The 19,179-nt window shown below is 55.5% G+C and overlaps 1 protein-coding gene across 1 annotated transcript in view; it reads right to left on the reverse strand.

The window, feature by feature from the left end:
- Nucleotides 1-2,717: 2,717 nt before the first annotated feature.
- Nucleotides 2,718-19,179, reverse strand: part of GTF3C2 (general transcription factor IIIC subunit 2) — an 84,850-nt gene continuing 68,388 nt past the window's right edge. Inside the window, exons 12-17 of the mRNA XM_073672885.1 lie at nucleotides 17,521-17,682; nucleotides 17,364-17,451; nucleotides 9,744-9,872; nucleotides 9,323-9,499; nucleotides 5,763-5,870; nucleotides 2,718-3,287 (exon numbers count right to left, since the gene is read on the reverse strand). Of these exons, the coding sequence (XP_073528986.1) occupies nucleotides 3,084-3,287; nucleotides 5,763-5,870; nucleotides 9,323-9,499; nucleotides 9,744-9,872; nucleotides 17,364-17,451; nucleotides 17,521-17,682 (868 nt within the window). The 3' untranslated portion in view covers nucleotides 2,718-3,083. The remainder of the gene's footprint in view (nucleotides 3,288-5,762; nucleotides 5,871-9,322; nucleotides 9,500-9,743; nucleotides 9,873-17,363; nucleotides 17,452-17,520; nucleotides 17,683-19,179) is intronic.

Here is a 19,179-nt window from a genome sequence, read left to right on the forward strand (position 1 = left end):
GGCCAGACTCCCCTCCTCTCATACAGACAGCCACGGGCCGGACTCCCCTCCTCTCACACGGGCCGGACTCCCCTCCTCTCACACAGACAGCCACGGGCCGGACTCCCCTCCTCTCACACAGACAGCCAAGGGCCGGACTCCCCTCCTCTCACACAGACAGCCAAGGGCCGGACTCCCCTCCTCTCACACAGACAGCCACGGGCCGGACTCCCCTCCTCTCACACGGACAGCCACGGGCCGGACTCCCCTCCTCTCACACGGACAGCCACGGGCCGGACTCCCCTCCTCTCACACGGACAGCCACGGGCCGGACTCCCCTCCTCTCACACGGACAGCCACGGGCCGGACTCCCCTCCTCTCACACGGACAGCCACGGGCCGGACTCCCCTCCTCTCACACAGACAGCCACGGGCCGGACTCCCCTCCTCTCACACAGACAGCCACGGGCCGGACTCCCCTCCTCTCACACGGGCCGGACTCCCCTCCTCTCACACAGACAGCCACGGGCCGGACTCCCTCCTCTCACACAGACAGCCACGGGCCGGAATCCCCTCCTCTCACACAGACAGCCACGGGCCGGACTCCCCTCCTCTCACACAGACAGCCACGGGCCAGACTCCCCTCCTGTCCCACCGACAGCCACGGGCCAGACTCCCCTCCTGTCCCACCGACAGCCACGGGCCAGACTCCCCTCCTGTCCCACCGACAGCCACGGGCCGGACTCCCCTCCGCTCCCACGGGCCAGACCCCCCCTCCGCTCCCACGGGCCAGACCCCCCCTCCTCTCCCACGGGCCGAACCCCCCCTCCTCTCCCACGGGCAGCCACAGGCTGGACTCCCCTCCTCTCCCACGGGCCAGACCCCCCCTCCTCTCCCACGGGCCGAACCCCCCCTCCTCTCCCACGGGCAGCCAAAGGCCGGACTCCCCTCCTCTCCCACGGGCAGCCACAGGCCGGACTCCCCTCCTCTCACACGGGCCAGACTCCCCTCCTCTCACACGGGCCAGACTCCCCTCCTCTCACACGGGCCAGACTCCCCTCCTCTCACACGGGCCAGACTCCCCTCCTCTCACACGGGCCAGACTCCCCTCCTCTCACACGGGCCAGACTCCCCTCCTCTCACACGGGCCAGACTCCCCTCCTCTCACACGGGCCAGACTCCCCTCCTCTCACACGGGCCAGACTCCCCTCCTCTCACACGGGCCAGACTCCCCTCCTCTCACACGGGCCAGACTCCCCTCCTCTCACACGGACAGCCACGGGCCGGACTCCCCTCCTCTCACACGGGCCAGACTCCCCTCCTCTCATACAGACAGCCACGGGCCGGACTCCCCTCCTCTCACACGGGCCGGACTCCCCTCCTCTCACACAGACAGCCACGGGCCGGACTCCCCTCCTCTCACACAGACAGCCACGGGCCGGACTCCCCTCCTCTCACACAGACAGCCAAGGGCCGGACTCCCCTCCTCTCACACAGACAGCCACGGGCCGGACTCCCCTCCTCTCACACGGACAGCCACGGGCCGGACTCCCCTCCTCTCACACGGACAGCCACGGGCCGGACTCCCCTCCTCTCACACGGACAGCCACGGGCCGGACTCCCCTCCTCTCACACAGACAGCCACGGGCCGGACTCCCCTCCTCTCACACAGACAGCCACGGGCCGGACTCCCCTCCTCTCACAGACAGCCACGGGCCGTACTCCCCTCCTCTCACACAGACAGCCAAGGGCCGGACTCCCCTCCTCTCACACAGACAGCCACGGGCCGGACTCCCCTCCTCTCACACAGACAGCCACGGGCCGGACTCCCCTCCTCTCACACGGGCCGGACTCCCCTCCTCTCACACAGACAGCCACGGGCCGGACTCCCTCCTCTCACACAGACAGCCACGGGCCGGAATCCCCTCCTCTCACACAGACAGCCACGGGCCGGACTCCCCTCCTCTCACAGACAGCCACGGGCCGGACTCCCCTCCTCTCACACAGACAGCCAAGGGCCGGACTCCCCTCCTCTCACACAGACAGCCACGGGCCGGACTCCCCTCCTCTCACACGGGCCGGACTCCCCTCCTCTCACACGGACAGCCACAGGCCGGACTCCCCTCCTCTCACACGGGCCGGACTCCCCTCCTCTCACACAGACAGCCATTGGCCGGACTCCCCTCCTCTCACACAGACAGCCACGGGCCGGACTCCCCTCCTCTCACACGGGCCGGACTCCCCTCCTCTCACACGGGCCGGACTCCCCTCCTCTCACACAGACAGCCACGGGCCGGACTCCCCTCCTCTCACACGGGCCGGACTCCCCTCCTCTCACACAGACAGCCACGGGCCGGACTCCCCTCCTCTCACACAGACAGCCACGGGCCGGACTCCCCTCCTCTCACACAGACAGCCACGGGCCGGACTCCCCTCCTCTCACACAGACAGCCACGGGCCGGACTCCCCTCCTCTCACACGGACAGCCACGGGCCAGACTCCCCTCCTCTCACACGGACAGCCACGGGCCGGACTCCCCTCCTCTCACAGGGACAGCCACGGGCCGGACTCCCCTCCTCTCACACGGACAGCCATGGGCCAGACTCCCCTCCTCTCACACGGACAGCCACGGGCCAGACTCCCCTCCTCTCACAGGGACCGTCGCGGCTCTCTCTCAAGCTGTTAGTCACAGTCATGGGCCTGTCCGTCTCTCACACGAAGACAACACTTACAATAAACTTAATTGCAAAAATAGGAGTTTATTAGACAGGAGGCCCCCGGAGCAGCTCAATGTGAGCGATGAGGAGGCGACATGGCTCCGTCTGTACTGCCCAGGTCTGTGCGGGAGAGAACAGATCAGCTGGACTCAGCTTTGTCCTGTGCTACAACAATCCTGCCAATATGGGGACCTGGGCAGTGTAAGTGCTATAGAGATGTCAGTCCGGGCATAAGAGCAGATAAAAAAGCAAAAACTCTTAAAAACAAACTAAAATCGGAAGTGAAGTGGAAATTTATAAAAAACAGAGCTGAAACGAGGCCGGAGGTTCTCCGGGTGTCACTACGAAACATCTGTCCCATCCCCCGCAGTCTTTAGATCTCCATCACTCAATGCTGGACCTGCGGGCTCAATTCCAACTCCCTGACCGTCTCTACCACTTCATACATGGCCTGAAACCTGGCCATCTTCTGCTGGATCATCTTCTGCCCGACCGACGTCTGCAAACCTTGAACGCAGTGAACCCTTACCAGGCCGGAGTGACCCCCAGACACAATCCACGGGTACGAGTCCAAATTGGGGTTGAACCTGACCTAAAGATGACAAAATGGGTCAAAAATGGATACTGGGAACTGAGTAATCACTAGGGTCTCCACAAACCTCTGGTCTCATTGCCCCCCCAGGCGACTGGAAAAGAGCTGCTCACCCCTTCGTGAGTGGACGTGGGGGTGCCTCAGCCTTCACGTGCGCAGATGTGGGGGGGTACCCAGCCTAAATACGAGCTGCAGGAATCCTCACCCTCTGTGTACGAGCTGTGGTGGTCCTCACCCTATATACAAGCTGAGGGCACCCTCACCCTACCCGATATACGAGCTGCGGTGGTCTTCCCCTTCTATACAAGCTGCGGTCTTCCTCACCCTATACGCGAGCTGCAGTGGTCCCCCCCCCCCCCCCTATACGCGAGCTGCGGTGGTCCTCCCCCCTATACGCGAGCTGCGGTGGTCCTCCCCCCTATACGCGAGCTGCGGTGGTCCTCCCCCCTATACGCGAGCTGCGGTGGTCCTCCCCCCTATACGCGAGCTGCGGTGGTCCTCCCCCCTATACGCGAGCTGCGGTGGTCCTCCCCCCTATACGCGAGCTGCGGTGGTCCTCCCCCCTATACGCGAGCTGCGGTGGTCCTCCCCCCTATACGCGAGCTGCGGTGGTCCTCCCCCCTATACGCGAGCTGCGGTGGTCCTCCCCCCTAATACAGTGGAGAAAATAAGTATTTGATACTCTGCCAATTTTGCAAGTTTTCCCACCTACAAAGAACGGAGAGGTCTGTAATTTTTATCTTATCAGAATCTAAAAAAAAATATCCAGAAAAATCACATTGTATGATTTTTACATAATTAAATTGTATTTTATTGCATGAAATAAGTATTTGATCACCGACCAACCAGCAATAATTCTGGATCTCACAGACCTGTTAGTTTTTCTTTAAGAAGCCTCCTACTCTGCACTCATTACCTGGATTAACTGCACCTGTTTGAACTCATTACCTGTATAAGAGACACCTGTCCACACACTCAATCACACTCCAACCTCTCCACCATGGCCAAAACCAAAGCTGTCTAAGGACACCAGGGACAAAATTGTAGACCTGAACAAGGCTGTGATGGGCTACAGGACAATAGGCAGCAGCTTGGTGAGAGGCAACAACTATTGGAACAATTATTCAAAAATGGAAGAAACACAAGATGACCTTTAATCTTTCTTGGTCTGAGGCTCCATGCAAGATCTCGCCCAGCGACAGCCCCGAAACCTGATAGATCTGGAGATCTGTATGGAGGAGGGGGCCAAAATCCCTGCAGCAGTGTGTGGAAACCGGGTCAAGATCTACAGGAAACGTCTGACCTCTGTAACTGTAACAACGGTTTCTGCACCAAATATTAAGTTCTGTTTTTCTATTGTATCAAATACTTATTTCATGCAATAAAATGCAAATTAATTATGTAACAATCCTACAATGTGATTTTCTGGTTTTTATTCTTAGATTCTGTCTCTCACAGGTGAAGTGACCGATGATAAAAATTACAGACCGCTCCATTCTTTATAAGGGGGAAAATGTGCAAAATCGGCAGAGTATCAAATACTTATTTTCCCCACTGCACAAGGTGGGATGATCCTCTTATAGATGCTGAGCTGCGGGGCTCCTCAGCCTATATGCGAGCTGCGGGGCTCCTCACCCTATATGCGAGCTGCGGGGCTCCTCACCCTATATGCGAGCTGCGGGGCTCCTCACCCTATATGCGAGCTGCGGGGCTCCTCACCCTATATGCGAGCTGCGGGGCTCCTCACCCTATATGCGAGCTGCGGGGCTCCTCACCCTATATGCGAGCTGCGGGGCTCCTCACCCTATATGCGAGCTGCGGGGCTCCTCACCCTATATGCGAGCTGCGGGGCTCCTCACCCTATATACGAGCTGCGGGGCTCCTCACCCTATATACGAGCTGCGGGGCTCCTCACCCTATATACGAGCTGCGGGGCTCCTCACCCTATATACGAGCTGCGGGGCTCCTCACCCTATATACGAGCTGCGGGGCTCCTCACCCTATATACGAGCTGCGGGGCTCCTCACCCTATATACGAGCTGCGGGGCTCCTCACCCTATATACGAGCTGCGGGGCTCCTCACCCTATATACGAGCTGCGGGGCTCCTCACCCTATATACGAGCTGCGGGGCTCTTCACCCTATATACGAGCTGCGGGGCTCCTCACCCTATATACGAGCTGCGGGGCTCCTCACCCTATATACGAGCTGCGGGGCTCCTCACCCTATATACGAGCTGCGGGGCTCCTCACCCTATATACGAGCTGCGGGGCTCCTCACCCTATATACGAGCTGCGGGGCTCCTCACCCTATATACGAGCTGCGGGGCTCCTCACCCTATATACAAGCTGCAGGGGTCCTCACCCTATATACGAGCTGTGGGGCTCCTCACCCTATATACGAGCTGCGGGGCTCCTCACCCTATATACAAGCTGCAGGGGTCCTCACCCTATATACGAGCTGTGGGGCTCCTCACCTTTTGTATGGCCTCCAGCTGCACACGCTCCATGTTTAGGTCGCCCTTCAGCTCGTTGGCTTGCATCCTCTGGACCGGCTCCCGGCTTCTCAGATTATGGAAGTTGGTCTGTATCAAGAAGGCGATTACTACAGCAGAGAAGCCGGAGCTGAACTCCTACACGGCGTGCGGACCTGGTCCTAGTCACAGCGCTGAGGGTTAGATACCTGCCTGACCGCACCGTGCCGCTGTACAGATGGTGGAGGATAATGCTACGGGCTGTTATCAGGGGGCGGCCGCGGACCCTCAGCTCCAGTGATGGGAAATGTTAATGCTCCAGCAGAAGACATTGTGGACAATCGTAGCTTCAGCTTTGTGGGAACAGTTTGGGGAAGACCCTTATGTGTTCCCCATGACTGAGCCCAGTGCAGACCTTGGGGGGTGGGGGGAGAACATGAGCGGCCGCACAGAGCCCGGACCCCAGCCCCATCCAACATCTATAATGGAGACTGAGCCCGGCCTCCCCCCAACATCAGGGTCTGACCCCACAAATGATCTTCTGGAAGAAGGGGCAGAAATGACCACAGACGCCTTAATTGTAGAAATCCCAGAACAGCGGGAGCCGATATATCTGTAGAGGACGACTCCATATTAACCCCTTCACCCTCAGGCCATTTTCCGTTTTTTGCTCCTCTTCTTCCCTGAGCCATAACTTTTGTATTTTTTCGGTCCATATGGTCATGTCAGGGATTATTTTTTGCGGGACAAAACGGCAAAAAAATTTCAAGTGCTGTGAAATTGCAAAAAAAAAAAAAAAATGCAGTTCCACAGATTTTTTTTTTTTTTTTTTTACTATGTTCAAAAAATGCTAAAACTGAGCTGCCGCTATGATTCTCCAACTAATTACGAGTTCGTAGACACCAAACACGTACAGCTGCGCTTTTATTTAAAGTGGTGAAAAAATAAATTCAAAAAAGTTTGTTAAATAAAAAAAAAGTCGCCATTCTCCGAGACGCAGCGTCTCCATTTTTCAGGATCTGGGGCCGAGTGAGGGCTTATTTTTTGGGCGCCGAGATGATGATACCATTTTGGGATAAATCCGATGTTTTGATCGCCCGTTACCGCATTTTAATGCAATGTTGCGGCGACCAAAAAAAACCAATTCTGGCGTTTTGATTTTTTTCTCGTTACGCCGTTTACCGATCGGATTAATCCTTTTCATTTATTGGTAGATCGGGCGATTCTGAACGCAGCGATACCAAATGTACGGATATTTGATTTTTTTAATGTTTTATTTTGAATGGGGCAAAAGGGGGGTGATGTAAACTATCATAATATTATTAAAAACTTTTTTTTTTTTACTTTACACTGGCTACAATGGGAGACAAGAAAGAAAGCTACTTGTACTCCTCCTCCCGGCAGGGCGAGGCTCACAAACTCCTCCTCCTCCTCCCGGCAGGGCGAGGCTCACAAACTCCTCCTCCTCCTCCCGGCAGGGCGAGGCTCACAAACTCCTCCTCCCGGCAGGGCGAGGCTCACAAACTCCTCCTCCTCCTCCCGGCAGGGCGAGGCTCACAAACTCCTCCTCCTCCTCCCGGCAGGGCGAGGCTCACAAACTCCTCCTCCTCCTCCCGGCAGGGCGAGGCTCACAAACTCCTCCTCCTCCTCCCGGCAGGGCGAGGCTCACAAACTCCTCCTCCTCCTCCCGGCAGGGCGAGGCTCACAAACTCCTCCTCCTCCTCCCGGCAGGGCGAGGCTCACAAACTCCTCCTCCTCCTCCCAGCAGGGCGAGGCTCACCAACTCCTCCTCCCGGCAGGGCGAGGCTCACAAACTCCTCCTCCTCCTCCCGGCACGGCGAGGCTCACAAACTCCTCCTCCTCCTCCCGGCAGGGCGAGGCTCACAAACTCCTTCTCCTCCTCCCGGCAGGGCGAGGCTCACAAACTCCTCCTCCTCCTCCCAGCAGGGCGAGGCTCACCAACTCCTCCTCCCGGCAGGGCCAGGCTCACAAACTCCTCCTCCTCCTCCCGGTAGGGCGAGGCTCACAAACTACTCCTCCTCCTCCCGGCAGGGCGAGGCTCACAAACTACTCCTCCTCCTCCCGGCAGGGCGAGGCTCACAAACTACTCCTCCTCCTCCCGGCAGGGCGAGGCTCACAAACTACTCCTCCTCCTCCCGGCAGGGCGAGGCTCACAAACTACTCTTCCTCCTCCCAGCAGGGCAAGGCACACAAACTCCCCCTCCTCCTCCCGGCAGGGCGAGGCTCACAAACTCCCCCTCCTCCTCCCGGCAGGGCGAGGCTCACAAACTCCCCCTCCTCCTCCCGGCAGGGCGAGGCTCACAAACTCCCCCTCCTCCTCCCGGCAGGGCGAGGCTCACAAACTCCTCCTCCTCCTCTTCCCGGCAGGGCGAGGCTCACAAACTCCTCCTCCTCCTCCCGGCAGGCTCACAAACTCCTCCTCCTGGCAGGGCGAGGCTCACAAACTCCTCCTCCTCCTCCTCCCGGCAGGGCGAGGCTCACAAACTCCTCCTCCCGGCAGGGCGAGGCTCACAAACTCCCCCTCCTCCTCCCGGCAGGGCGAGGCTCACAAACTCCTCCTCCTGGCAGGGCGAGGCTCACAAACTACTACTCCTCCTCCTCCCGGCAGGGCGAGGCTCACAAACTCCTCCTCCTCCTCCCGGCAGGGCGAGGCTCACAAACTCCCCCTCCTCCTCCCCGCAGGGCGAGGCTCACAAACTCCTCCTCCTCCTCCCAGCAGGGCGAGGCTCACAAACTCCTCCTCCTCCTCCCGGCAGGGCGAGGCTCACAAACTCCTCCTCCTCCTCCTCCCGGCAGGGCGAGGCTCACAAACTCCTCCTCCTCCTCCCGGCAGGGCGAGGCTCACGAATTCTGCCTCCTCCTCCCGGCAGGGCAAAGCTCATGAAGCTGCCTCCTTCTGGCAGGGTGAGGGTCATGAAGCTGCCTACTTCTGGCAGGGCGAGGCTCATGAAGCAGCCTCCTTTTGGCAGGGCGAGGCTCATGAACCTACCTCCTTCTGGCAGGGCGAGGCTCATGAACCAGCCTGCTTCTGGCAGGGTCGAGGCTCATGAACCCCTCCTCCTCCCAGCAGGGCGAGGCTCATGAACCCCTCCTCCTCCCAGCAGGGCGAGGCTCATGAACCCCTCCTCCTCCCGGCAGGGCGAGGCTCATGAACCCCTCCTCCTCCCAGCAGGGCGAGGCTCATGAAGCCGCCTCCTTCTGGCAGGGCGAGGCTCATGAAGCTACCTCCTTCTGGCAGGGCGAGGCTCATGAAGCTACCTCCTTCTGGCAGGGCGAGGCTCATGAACCCCTCTTCCTCCCGGCAGGGCGAGGCTCATGAACCCCTCCTCCTCCCGGCAGGGCGAGGCTCATGAACCCCTCCTCCTCCCGGTAGGGCGAGGCTCATGAAGCCGCCTCCACATGTCAGGATCCCGCTGTGGGCCGAACGCATGAGATCAGATGACTGTAGAGGGATTATTCATAGCCCAAACACCGTGCAGGAGTCACAGCTGAAGAGCGTGGATGCCCCAGAGAACGTCAGACAGTCTAATAAGGGAACCTACCAGATCCATGTCTTGAAACACCAGACTGAAGCGACTGCTCGCTGCTCGGTACGACTTTGGCTTGAAATGTTCCCAGTGATATCCCTCAGCCAGGGGCCCATTCAGCACTTGGTCACAAGGATCGGGGCCCTCCACAGACGGGGGAACACAGGGCAGGAAGTCCACTTTATAGACTGGCTGTGAGGAGGAGAGCAAGGAAGAAATACAAGAGGCGCCCTATAATACAGAGTAATGATCACGCGACGCGCACAGGCCCGACTCACGCGACGCGCACAGGCCCGACTCACGCGACGCGCACAGGCCCGACTCACGCGACGCGCACAGGCCCGACTCACGCGACGCGCACAGGCCCGACTCACGCGACGCGCACAGGCCCGACTCACGCGACGCGCACAGGCAACATAACTCTGTTCATACTTACAAATCTGCGCTTTGACGGTCGTTTCGTGTTAATAGACAGCACGTTTAGGTTGGGTAACATGACGACCATGACCTCCCCAGTAGTGTCACCGGATGTGACGGAGCTAAGCCAGTCTGAGCCAGAGATGCTCTGCAGAGAGAAGGGAGTGAGCGGAGAGGTGTGATCAGTAAGCATGATATCATGCTCTCGAAGGCCGACCTCCACAAGAAAGGCCAAAGACCTCCCACACCATCTGCTCGAAACTGGTCATCATGGCAAACAAAGCAACGGCTCATCCCACTGAGGAAAGGCCAACCTTCCTCCATCATACCCATTCAGCGAGGGGCCCCTATATCACATGTAACGCTCCATTCAGCGAGGGGCCCCTATATCACATGTAACGCACCATTCAGCGAGGGGCCCTATATCACATGTAACGCTCCATTCAGCGAGGGGCCCCTATATCACATGTAACGCTCCATTCAGAAAGGGGCCCCTATATCACATGTAACGCTCCATTCAGAAAGGGGCCCTATATCACATGTAACGCTCCATTCAGCGAGGGGCCCCTATATCACATGTAACGCTCCATTCAGCGAGGGGCCCCTATATCACATGTAACGCTCCATTCAGCGAGGGGCCCCTATATCACATGTAACGCACCATTCAGCGAGGGGCCCCTATATCACATGTAACGCTCCATTCAGAAAGGGGCCCCTATATCACATGTAACGCACCATTCAGCGAGGGCCCCTATATCACATGTAACGCTCCATTCAGCGAGGGGCCCCTATATCACATGTAACGCACCATTCAGCGAGGGGCCCCTATATCACATGTAACACTCCATTCAGCGAGGGGCCCCTATATCACATGTAACGCACCATTCAGCGAGGGGCCCCTATATCACATGTAACGCTCCATTCAGCGAGGAGCCCCTATATCACATGTAACGCACCATTCAGCGAGGGGCCCCTATATCACATGTAACGCTCCATTCAGTGAGGGGCCCCTATATCACATGTAACGCTCCATTCAGTGAGGGGCCCCTATATCACATGTAACGCTCCATTCAGAGAGGGGCCCTATATCACATGTAACGCTCCATTCAGCGAGGGGCCCCTATATCACATGTAACGCTCCATTCAGCGAGGGGCCCCTATATCACATGTAACGCACCATTCAGCGAGGGGCCCCTATATCACATGTAACGCTCCATTCAGAAAGGGGCCCCTATATCACATGTAACGCACCATTCAGCGAGGGGCCCTATATCACATGTAACGCTCCATTCAGTGAGGGGCCCCTATATCACATGTAACGCTCCATTCAGAGAGGGGCCCTATATCACATGTAACGCTCCATTCAGCGAGGGGCCCCTATATCACATGTAACGCTCCATTCAGCGAGGGGCCCCTATATCACATGTAACGCACCATTCAGCGAGGGGCCCCTATATCACATGTAACGCTCCATTCAGAAAGGGGCCCCTATATCACATGTAACGCACCATTCAGCGAGGGCCCCTATATCACATGTAACGCTCCATTCAGCGAGGGGCCCCTATATCACATGTAACGCACCATTCAGCGAGGGGCCCTATATCACATGTAACGCTCCATTCAGTGAGGGGCCCCTATATCACATGTAACGCTCCATTCAGAGAGGGGCCCTATATCACATGTAACGCTCCATTCAGCGAGGGGCCCCTATATCACATGTAACGCTCCATTCAGCGAGGGGCCCCTATATCACATGTAACGCACCATTCAGCGAGGGGCCCCTATATCACATGTAACGCTCCATTCAGAAAGGGGCCCCTATATCACATGTAACGCACCATTCAGCGAGGGGCCCTATATCACATGTAACGCTCCATTCAGTGAGGGGCCCCTATATCACATGTAACGCTCCATTCAGAGAGGGGCCCTATATCACATGTAACGCTCCATTCAGCGAGGGGCCCCTATATCACATGTAACGCTCCATTCAGCGAGGGGCCCCTATATCACATGTAACGCACCATTCAGCGAGGGGCCCCTATATCACATGTAACGCTCCATTCAGAAAGGGGCCCCTATATCACATGTAACGCACCATTCAGCGAGGGCCCCTATATCACATGTAACGCTCCATTCAGCGAGGGGCCCCTATATCACATGTAACGCACCATTCAGCGAGGGGCCCCTATATCACATGTAACACTCCATTCAGCGAGGGGCCCCTATATCACATGTAACGCACCATTCAGCGAGGGGCCCTATATCACATGTAACGCTCCATTCAGTGAGGGGCCCCTATATCACATGTAACGCTCCATTCAGAGAGGGGCCCTATATCACATGTAACGCTCCATTCAGCGAGGGGCCCCTATATCACATGTAACGCACCATTCAGCGAGGGGCCCCTATATCACATGTAACGCTCCATTCAGCGAGGGGCCCCTATATCACATGTAACGCTCCATTCAGCGAGGGGCCCCTATATCACATGTAACGCACCATTCAGCGAGGGGCCCCTATATCACATGTAACGCTCCATTCAGCGAGGGGCCCCTATATCACATGTAACGCTCCATTCAGAAAGGGCCCCTATATCACATGTAACGCTCCATTCAGAAAGGGGCCCCTATATCACATGTAACGCTCCATTCAGAAAGGGGCCCTATATCACATGTAACGCTCCATTCAGAAAGGGGCCCCTATATCACATGTAACGCACCATTCAGCGAGGGGCCCCTATATCACATGTAACGCTCCATTCAGCGAGGGGCCCCTATATCACATGTAACGCTCCATTCAGCGAGGGGCACCTATATCACATGTAACGCTCCATTCAGCGAGGGGCCCCTATATCACATGTAACGCTCCATTCAGCGAGGGGCCCCTATATCACATGTAACGCACCATTCAGCGAGGGGCCCCTATATCACATGTAACGCTCCATTCAGAAAGGGGCCCCTATATCACATGTAACGCACCATTCAGCGAGGGCCCCTATATCACATGTAACGCTCCATTCAGCGAGGGGCCCCTATATCACATGTAACGCTCCATTCAGTGAGGGCCCCTATATCACATGTAACGCACCATTCAGCGAGGGGCCCCTATATCACATGTAACGCTCCATTCAGTGAGGGGCCCTATATCACATGTAACGCTCCATTCAGCGAGGGGCCCCTATATCACATGTAACGCACCATTCAGCGAGGGGCCCCTATATCACATGTAACGCACCATTCAGCGAGGGGCCCTATATCACATGTAACGCACCATTCAGCGAGGGGCCCCTATATCACATGTAACGCACCATTCAGCGAGGGCCCCTATATCACATGTAACGCACCATTCAGCGAGGGGCCCCTATATCACATGTAACGCACCATTCAGCGAGGGGCCCCTATATCACATGTAACGCACCATTCAGCGAGGGGCCCTATATCACATGTAACGCACCATTCAGCGAGGGGCCCCTATATCACATGTAACGCACCATTCAGCGAGGGGCCCCTATATCACATGTAACGCACCATTCAGCGAGGGGCCCCTATATCACATGTAACGCACCATTCAGCGAGGGGCCCCTATATCACATGTAACGCTCCATTCAGCGAGGGCCCCTATATCACATGTAACGCTCCATTCAGCGAGGGGCCCCTATATCACATGTAACGCTCCATTCAGTGAGGGGCCCCTATATCACATGTAACGCTCCATTCAGCGAGGGGCCCTATATCACATGTAACGCTCCATTCAGCGAGGGGCCCCTATATCACATGTAACGCTCCATTCAGTGAGGGGCCCCTATATCACATGTAACGCTCCATTCAGCGAGGGCCCCTATATCACATGTAACGCTCCATTCAGCGAGGGGCCCCTATATCACATGTAACACTCCATTCAGTGAGGGGCCCTATATCACATGTAACGCTCCATTCAGCGAGGGGCCCTATATCACATGTAACGCTCCATTCAGCGAGGGGCCCTATATCACATGTAACGCTCCATTCAGTGAGGGGCCCCTATATCACATGTAACGCTCCATTCAGCGAGGGCCCCTATATCACATGTAACGCTCCATTCAGTGAGGGGCCCCTATATCACATGTAACGCTCCATTCAGCGAGGGCCCCTATATCACATGTAACGCTCCATTCAGCGAGGGGCCCCTATATCACATGTAACACTCCATTCAGTGAGGGGCCCTATATCACATGTAACGCTCCATTCAGCGAGGGGCCCTATATCACATGTAACGCTCCATTCAGCGAGGGGCCCTATATCACATGTAACGCTCCATTCAGCGAGGGGCCCTATATCACATGTAACGCTCCATTCAGCGAGGGGCCCCTATATCACATGTAACGCTCCATTCAGCGAGGGCCCCTATATCACATGTAACGCTCCATTCAGCGAGGGGCCCCTATATCACATATAACGCACCATTCAGCGAGGGGCCCTATATCACATGTAACGCTCCATTCAGCGAGGGGCCCCTATATCACATGTAACGCTCCATTCAGCGAGGGCCCCTATATCACATGTAACGCTCCATTCAGTGAGGGGCCCCTATATCACATGTAACGCTCCATTCAGCGAGGGGCCCCTATATCACATGTAACGCTCCATTCAGCGAGGGGCCCCTATATCACATGTAACGCTCCATTCAGTGAGGGGCCCCTATATCACATGTAACGCTCCATTCAGCGAGGGGCCCTATATCACATGTAACGCTCCATTCAGCGAGGGCCCCTATATCACATGTAACACTCCATTCAGTGAGGGGCCCTATATCACATGTAACGCTCCATTCAGCGAGGGGCCCTATATCACATGTAACGCTCCATTCAGCGAGGGGCCCTATATCACATATAACGCACCATTCAGCGAGGGGCCCCTATATCACATGTAACGCTCCATTCAGCGAGGGGCCCCTATATCACATGTAACGCACCATTCAGCGAGGGGCCCCTATATCACATGTAACGCTCCATTCAGAAAGGGGCCCCTATATCACATGTAACGCTCCATTCAGCGAGGGCCCCTATATCACATGTAACGCTCCATTCAGTGAGGGGCCCTATATCACATGTAACGCTCCATTCAGCGAGGGCCCCTATATCACATGTAACGCTCCATTCAGCGAGGGGCCCCTATATCACATGTAACACTCCATTCAGTGAGGGGCCCTATATCACATGTAACGCTCCATTCAGCGAGGGGCCCTATATCACATGTAACGCTCCATTCAGCGAGGGGCCCTATATCACATATAACGCTCCATTCAGCGAGGGGCCCTATATCACATGTAACGCTCCATTCAGCGAGGGGCCCTATATCACATATAACGCACCATTCAGAGAGGGGCCCTATATCACATGTAACGCTCCATTCAGAAAGGGGCCCCTATATCACATGTAACGCACCATTCAGAAAGGGGCCCCTATATCACATGTAACGCACCATTCAGAAAGGGGCCCCTATATCACATGTAACGCACCATTCAGAAAGGGGCCCCTATATCACATGTAACGCTCCATTCAGAAAGGGGCCCCTATATCACATGTAACGCACCATTCAGAAAGGGGCCCCTATATCACATGTAACGCACCATTCAGAAAGGGGCCCCTATATCACATGTAACGCACCATTCAGCGAGGGGCCCCTATATCACATGTAACGCTCCATTCAGCGAGGGGCCCTATATCACATGTAACGCACCATTCAGCGAGGGCCCCTATATCACATGTAACGCTCCATTCAGCGAGGGGCCCCTATATCACATGTAACGCACCATTCAGCGAGGGGCCCCTATATCACATGTAACGCTCCATTCAGCGAGGGGCCCCTATATCACATGTAACGCTCCATTCAGAAAGGGGCCCCTATATCACATGTAACGCTCCATTCAGCGAGGGGCCCCTATATCACATGTAACGCTCCATTCAGCGAGGGGCCCCTATATCACATGTAACGCTCCATTCAGCGAGGGGCCCCTATATCACATGTAACGCACCATTCAGCGAGGGGCCCCTATATCACATGTAACGCACCATTCAGCGAGGGGCCCCTGTATCACATGTAACGCTCCATTCAGCGAGGGGCCCTATATCACATGTAACGCACCATTCAGCGAGGGGCCCCTGTATCACATGTAACGCTCCATTCAGCGAGGGGCCCTATATCACATGTAACGCACCATTCAGCGAGGGGCCCCTGTATCACATGTAACGCTCCATTCAGCGAGGGGCCCCTATATCACATGTAACGCACCATTCAGCGAGGGGCCCCTATATCACATGTAACGCTCCATTCAGCGAGGGGCCCTATATCACATGTAACGCACCATTCAGTGAGGGGCCCCTATATCACATGTAACGCACCATTCAGCGAGGGGCCCTATATCACATGTAACGCACCATTCAGTGAGGGGCCCCTATATCACATGTAACGCTCCATTCAGTGAGGGGCCCCTATATCACATGTAACGCTCCATTCAGTGAGGGGCCCCTATATCACATGTAACGCTCCATTCAGCGAGGGGCCCCTATATCACATGTAACGCTCCATTCAGAGAGGGGCCCCTATATCACATGTAACGCACCATTCAGCGAGGGGCCCTATATCACATGTAACGCACCATTCAGAGAGGGCCCTATATCACATGTAACGCTCCATTCAGCGAGGGGCCCCTATATCACATGTAACGCTCCATTCAGAGAGGGGCCCCTATATCACATGTAACGCACCATTCAGCGAGGGGCCCTATATCACATGTAACGCTCCATTCAGAGAGGGGCCCTATATCACATGTAACGCTCCATTCAGCGAGGGGCCCCTATATCACATGTAACGCTCCATTCAGCGAGGGGCCCCTATATCACATGTAACGCTCCATTCAGCGAGGGGCCCTATATCACATGTAACGCTCCATTCAGCGAGGGGCCCTATATCACATGTAACACTCCATTCAGAGAGGGGCCCCTATATCACATGTAACGCACCATTCAGCGAGGGCCCCTATATCACATGTAACGCTCCATTCAGCGAGGGCCCCTATATCACATGTAACGCTCCATTCAGTGAGGGGCCCCTATATCACATGTAACGCACCATTCAGCGAGGGCCCCTATATCACATGTAACTCTCCATTCAGAGAGGGCCCCTATATCACATGTAACACTCCATTCAGCGAGGGGCCCCTATATCACATGTAACGTTCCATTCAGAGAGGGGCCCCTATATCACATGTAACGCTCCATTCAGCGAGGGGCCCTATATCACATGTAACGCACCATTCAGCGAGGGGCCCTATATCACATGTAACGCTCCATTCAGCGAGGGCCCCTATATCACATGTAACGCACCATTCAGCGAGGGCCCCTATATCACATGTAACGCACCATTCAGCGAGGGGCCCCTATATCACATGTAACGCACCATTCAGCGAGGGGCCCCTTTATCACATGTAACGCACCATTTAGCGAGGGGCCCCTATATCACATGTAACACTCCATTCAGTGAGGGGCCCCTATATCACATGTAACACTCCATTCAGCGAGGGGCCCTATATCACATGTAACGCACCATTCAGCGAGGGGCCCCTGCAGCATCCCTGGGTGACACACATGGACGCCCCTTACCCACACCGTCCCCTTGCGTGGCGTAGCAAAGTACGGCTTGTAGCCCAGGAATCCGGAGTCCACGTAGTGGATGCCGCACAGGCAGTGTCTGCGGAGGACAGGGAAGAGGTCAGGCTGTGATGTGCTGAACATGGCAGCTGTGGCACGGGGCACTCACGAGGCGTAGCAGTTATCCTGCGCCACCACCACCCCGCAGTATGGCAGCAGCCACGCCAGCTCTGTGGCCTGGAAACGCTTGATATTGTTCAGTGGCGCCTGCAGATTGCGAAAATCCCAAAACTTCAGACGTCGATCGCTTCCACACGTCACAAAAAAGTTACTGAGAACAGAAATGTAACACGTAAGGATTACACTACAGGAGCAAAATACAAGGGGGAGGATATTACACTACAGGAGCAAAATACAAGGGGGAGGATATTACACTACAGGAGCAAAATACAAGGGGGAGGATATTACACTGGAGGAGCGATACAAGGGGGAGGATATTACACTGGAGGAGCGATACAAGGGGAGGATATTACACTGGAGGAGCGATACAAGGGGAGGATATTACACTGGAGGAGCAAAATACAAGGGGAGGATATTACACTGGAGGAGCAAAATACAAGGGGAGGATATTACACTGGAGGAGCGATACAAGGGGAGGATATTACACTGGAGGAGCGATACAATGGGAGGATATTACACTGGAGGAGCAAAATACAAGGGGGAGGATATTACACTGGAGGAGCAAAATACAAGAGGAGGATATTACACTGGAGGAGCGATACAAGGGGAGGATATTACACTGGAGGAGCAAAATACAAGGGGGAGGATATTACACTGGAGGAGCAAAATACAAGGGGAGGATATTACACTACAGGAGCAAAATACAAGGGGGAGGATATTACACTGGAGGAGCAAAATACAAGGGGAGGATATTACACTGGAGGAGCGATACAAGGGGGAGGATATTACACTGGAGGAGCAAAATACAAGGGGAGGATATTACACTGGAGGAGCGATACAAGGGGAGGATATTACACTGGAGGAGCGATACAAGGGGAGGATATTACACTGGAGGAGCAAAATACAAGGGGAGGATATTACACTGGAGGAGCAAAATACAAGGGGAGGATATTACACTGGAGGAGCGATACAAGGGGAGGATATTACACTGGAGGAGCGATACAATGGGAGGATATTACACTGGAGGAGCAAAATACAAGGGGGAGGATATTACACTGGAGGAGCAAAATACAAGAGGAGGATATTACACTGGAGGAGCGATACAAGGGGAGGATATTACACTGGAGGAGCAAAATACAAGGGGGAGGATATTACACTGGAGGAGCGATACAAGGGGAGGATATTACACTACAGGAGCAAAATACAAGGGGGAGGATATTACACTGGAGGAGCTATACAAGGGGAGGATATTACACTGGAGGAGCGATACAAGGGGAGGATATTACACTGGAGGAGCGATACAAGGGGAGGATATTACACTGGAGGAGCGATACAAGGGGAGGATATTACACTGGAGGAGCGATACAAGGGGAGGATATTACACTGGAGGAGCGATACAAGGGGAGGATATTACACTGGAGGAGCGATACAAGGGGAGGATATTACACTGGAAGAGCGATACAAGGGGAGGATATTACACTGGAGGAGCGATACAATGGGAAGATATTACACTGGAGGAGCGATACAAGGGAAGGTTATTACACTACAGGAGCGAAATAGAAGGGGAGGATATTACACTGAAAGAGCGATACAAGGGGAGGATATTACACTGGAGGAGCGATACAAGGGGAGGATATTACACTGGAAG

This window comes from Phyllobates terribilis, unplaced genomic scaffold, assembly GCF_046119375.1.
Source record: "Phyllobates terribilis strain yellow unplaced genomic scaffold, ASM4611937v1 Scaffold_3__8_contigs__length_932513732, whole genome shotgun sequence".
In the NCBI taxonomy this organism is placed as follows: domain Eukaryota; kingdom Metazoa; phylum Chordata; class Amphibia; order Anura; family Dendrobatidae; genus Phyllobates; species Phyllobates terribilis.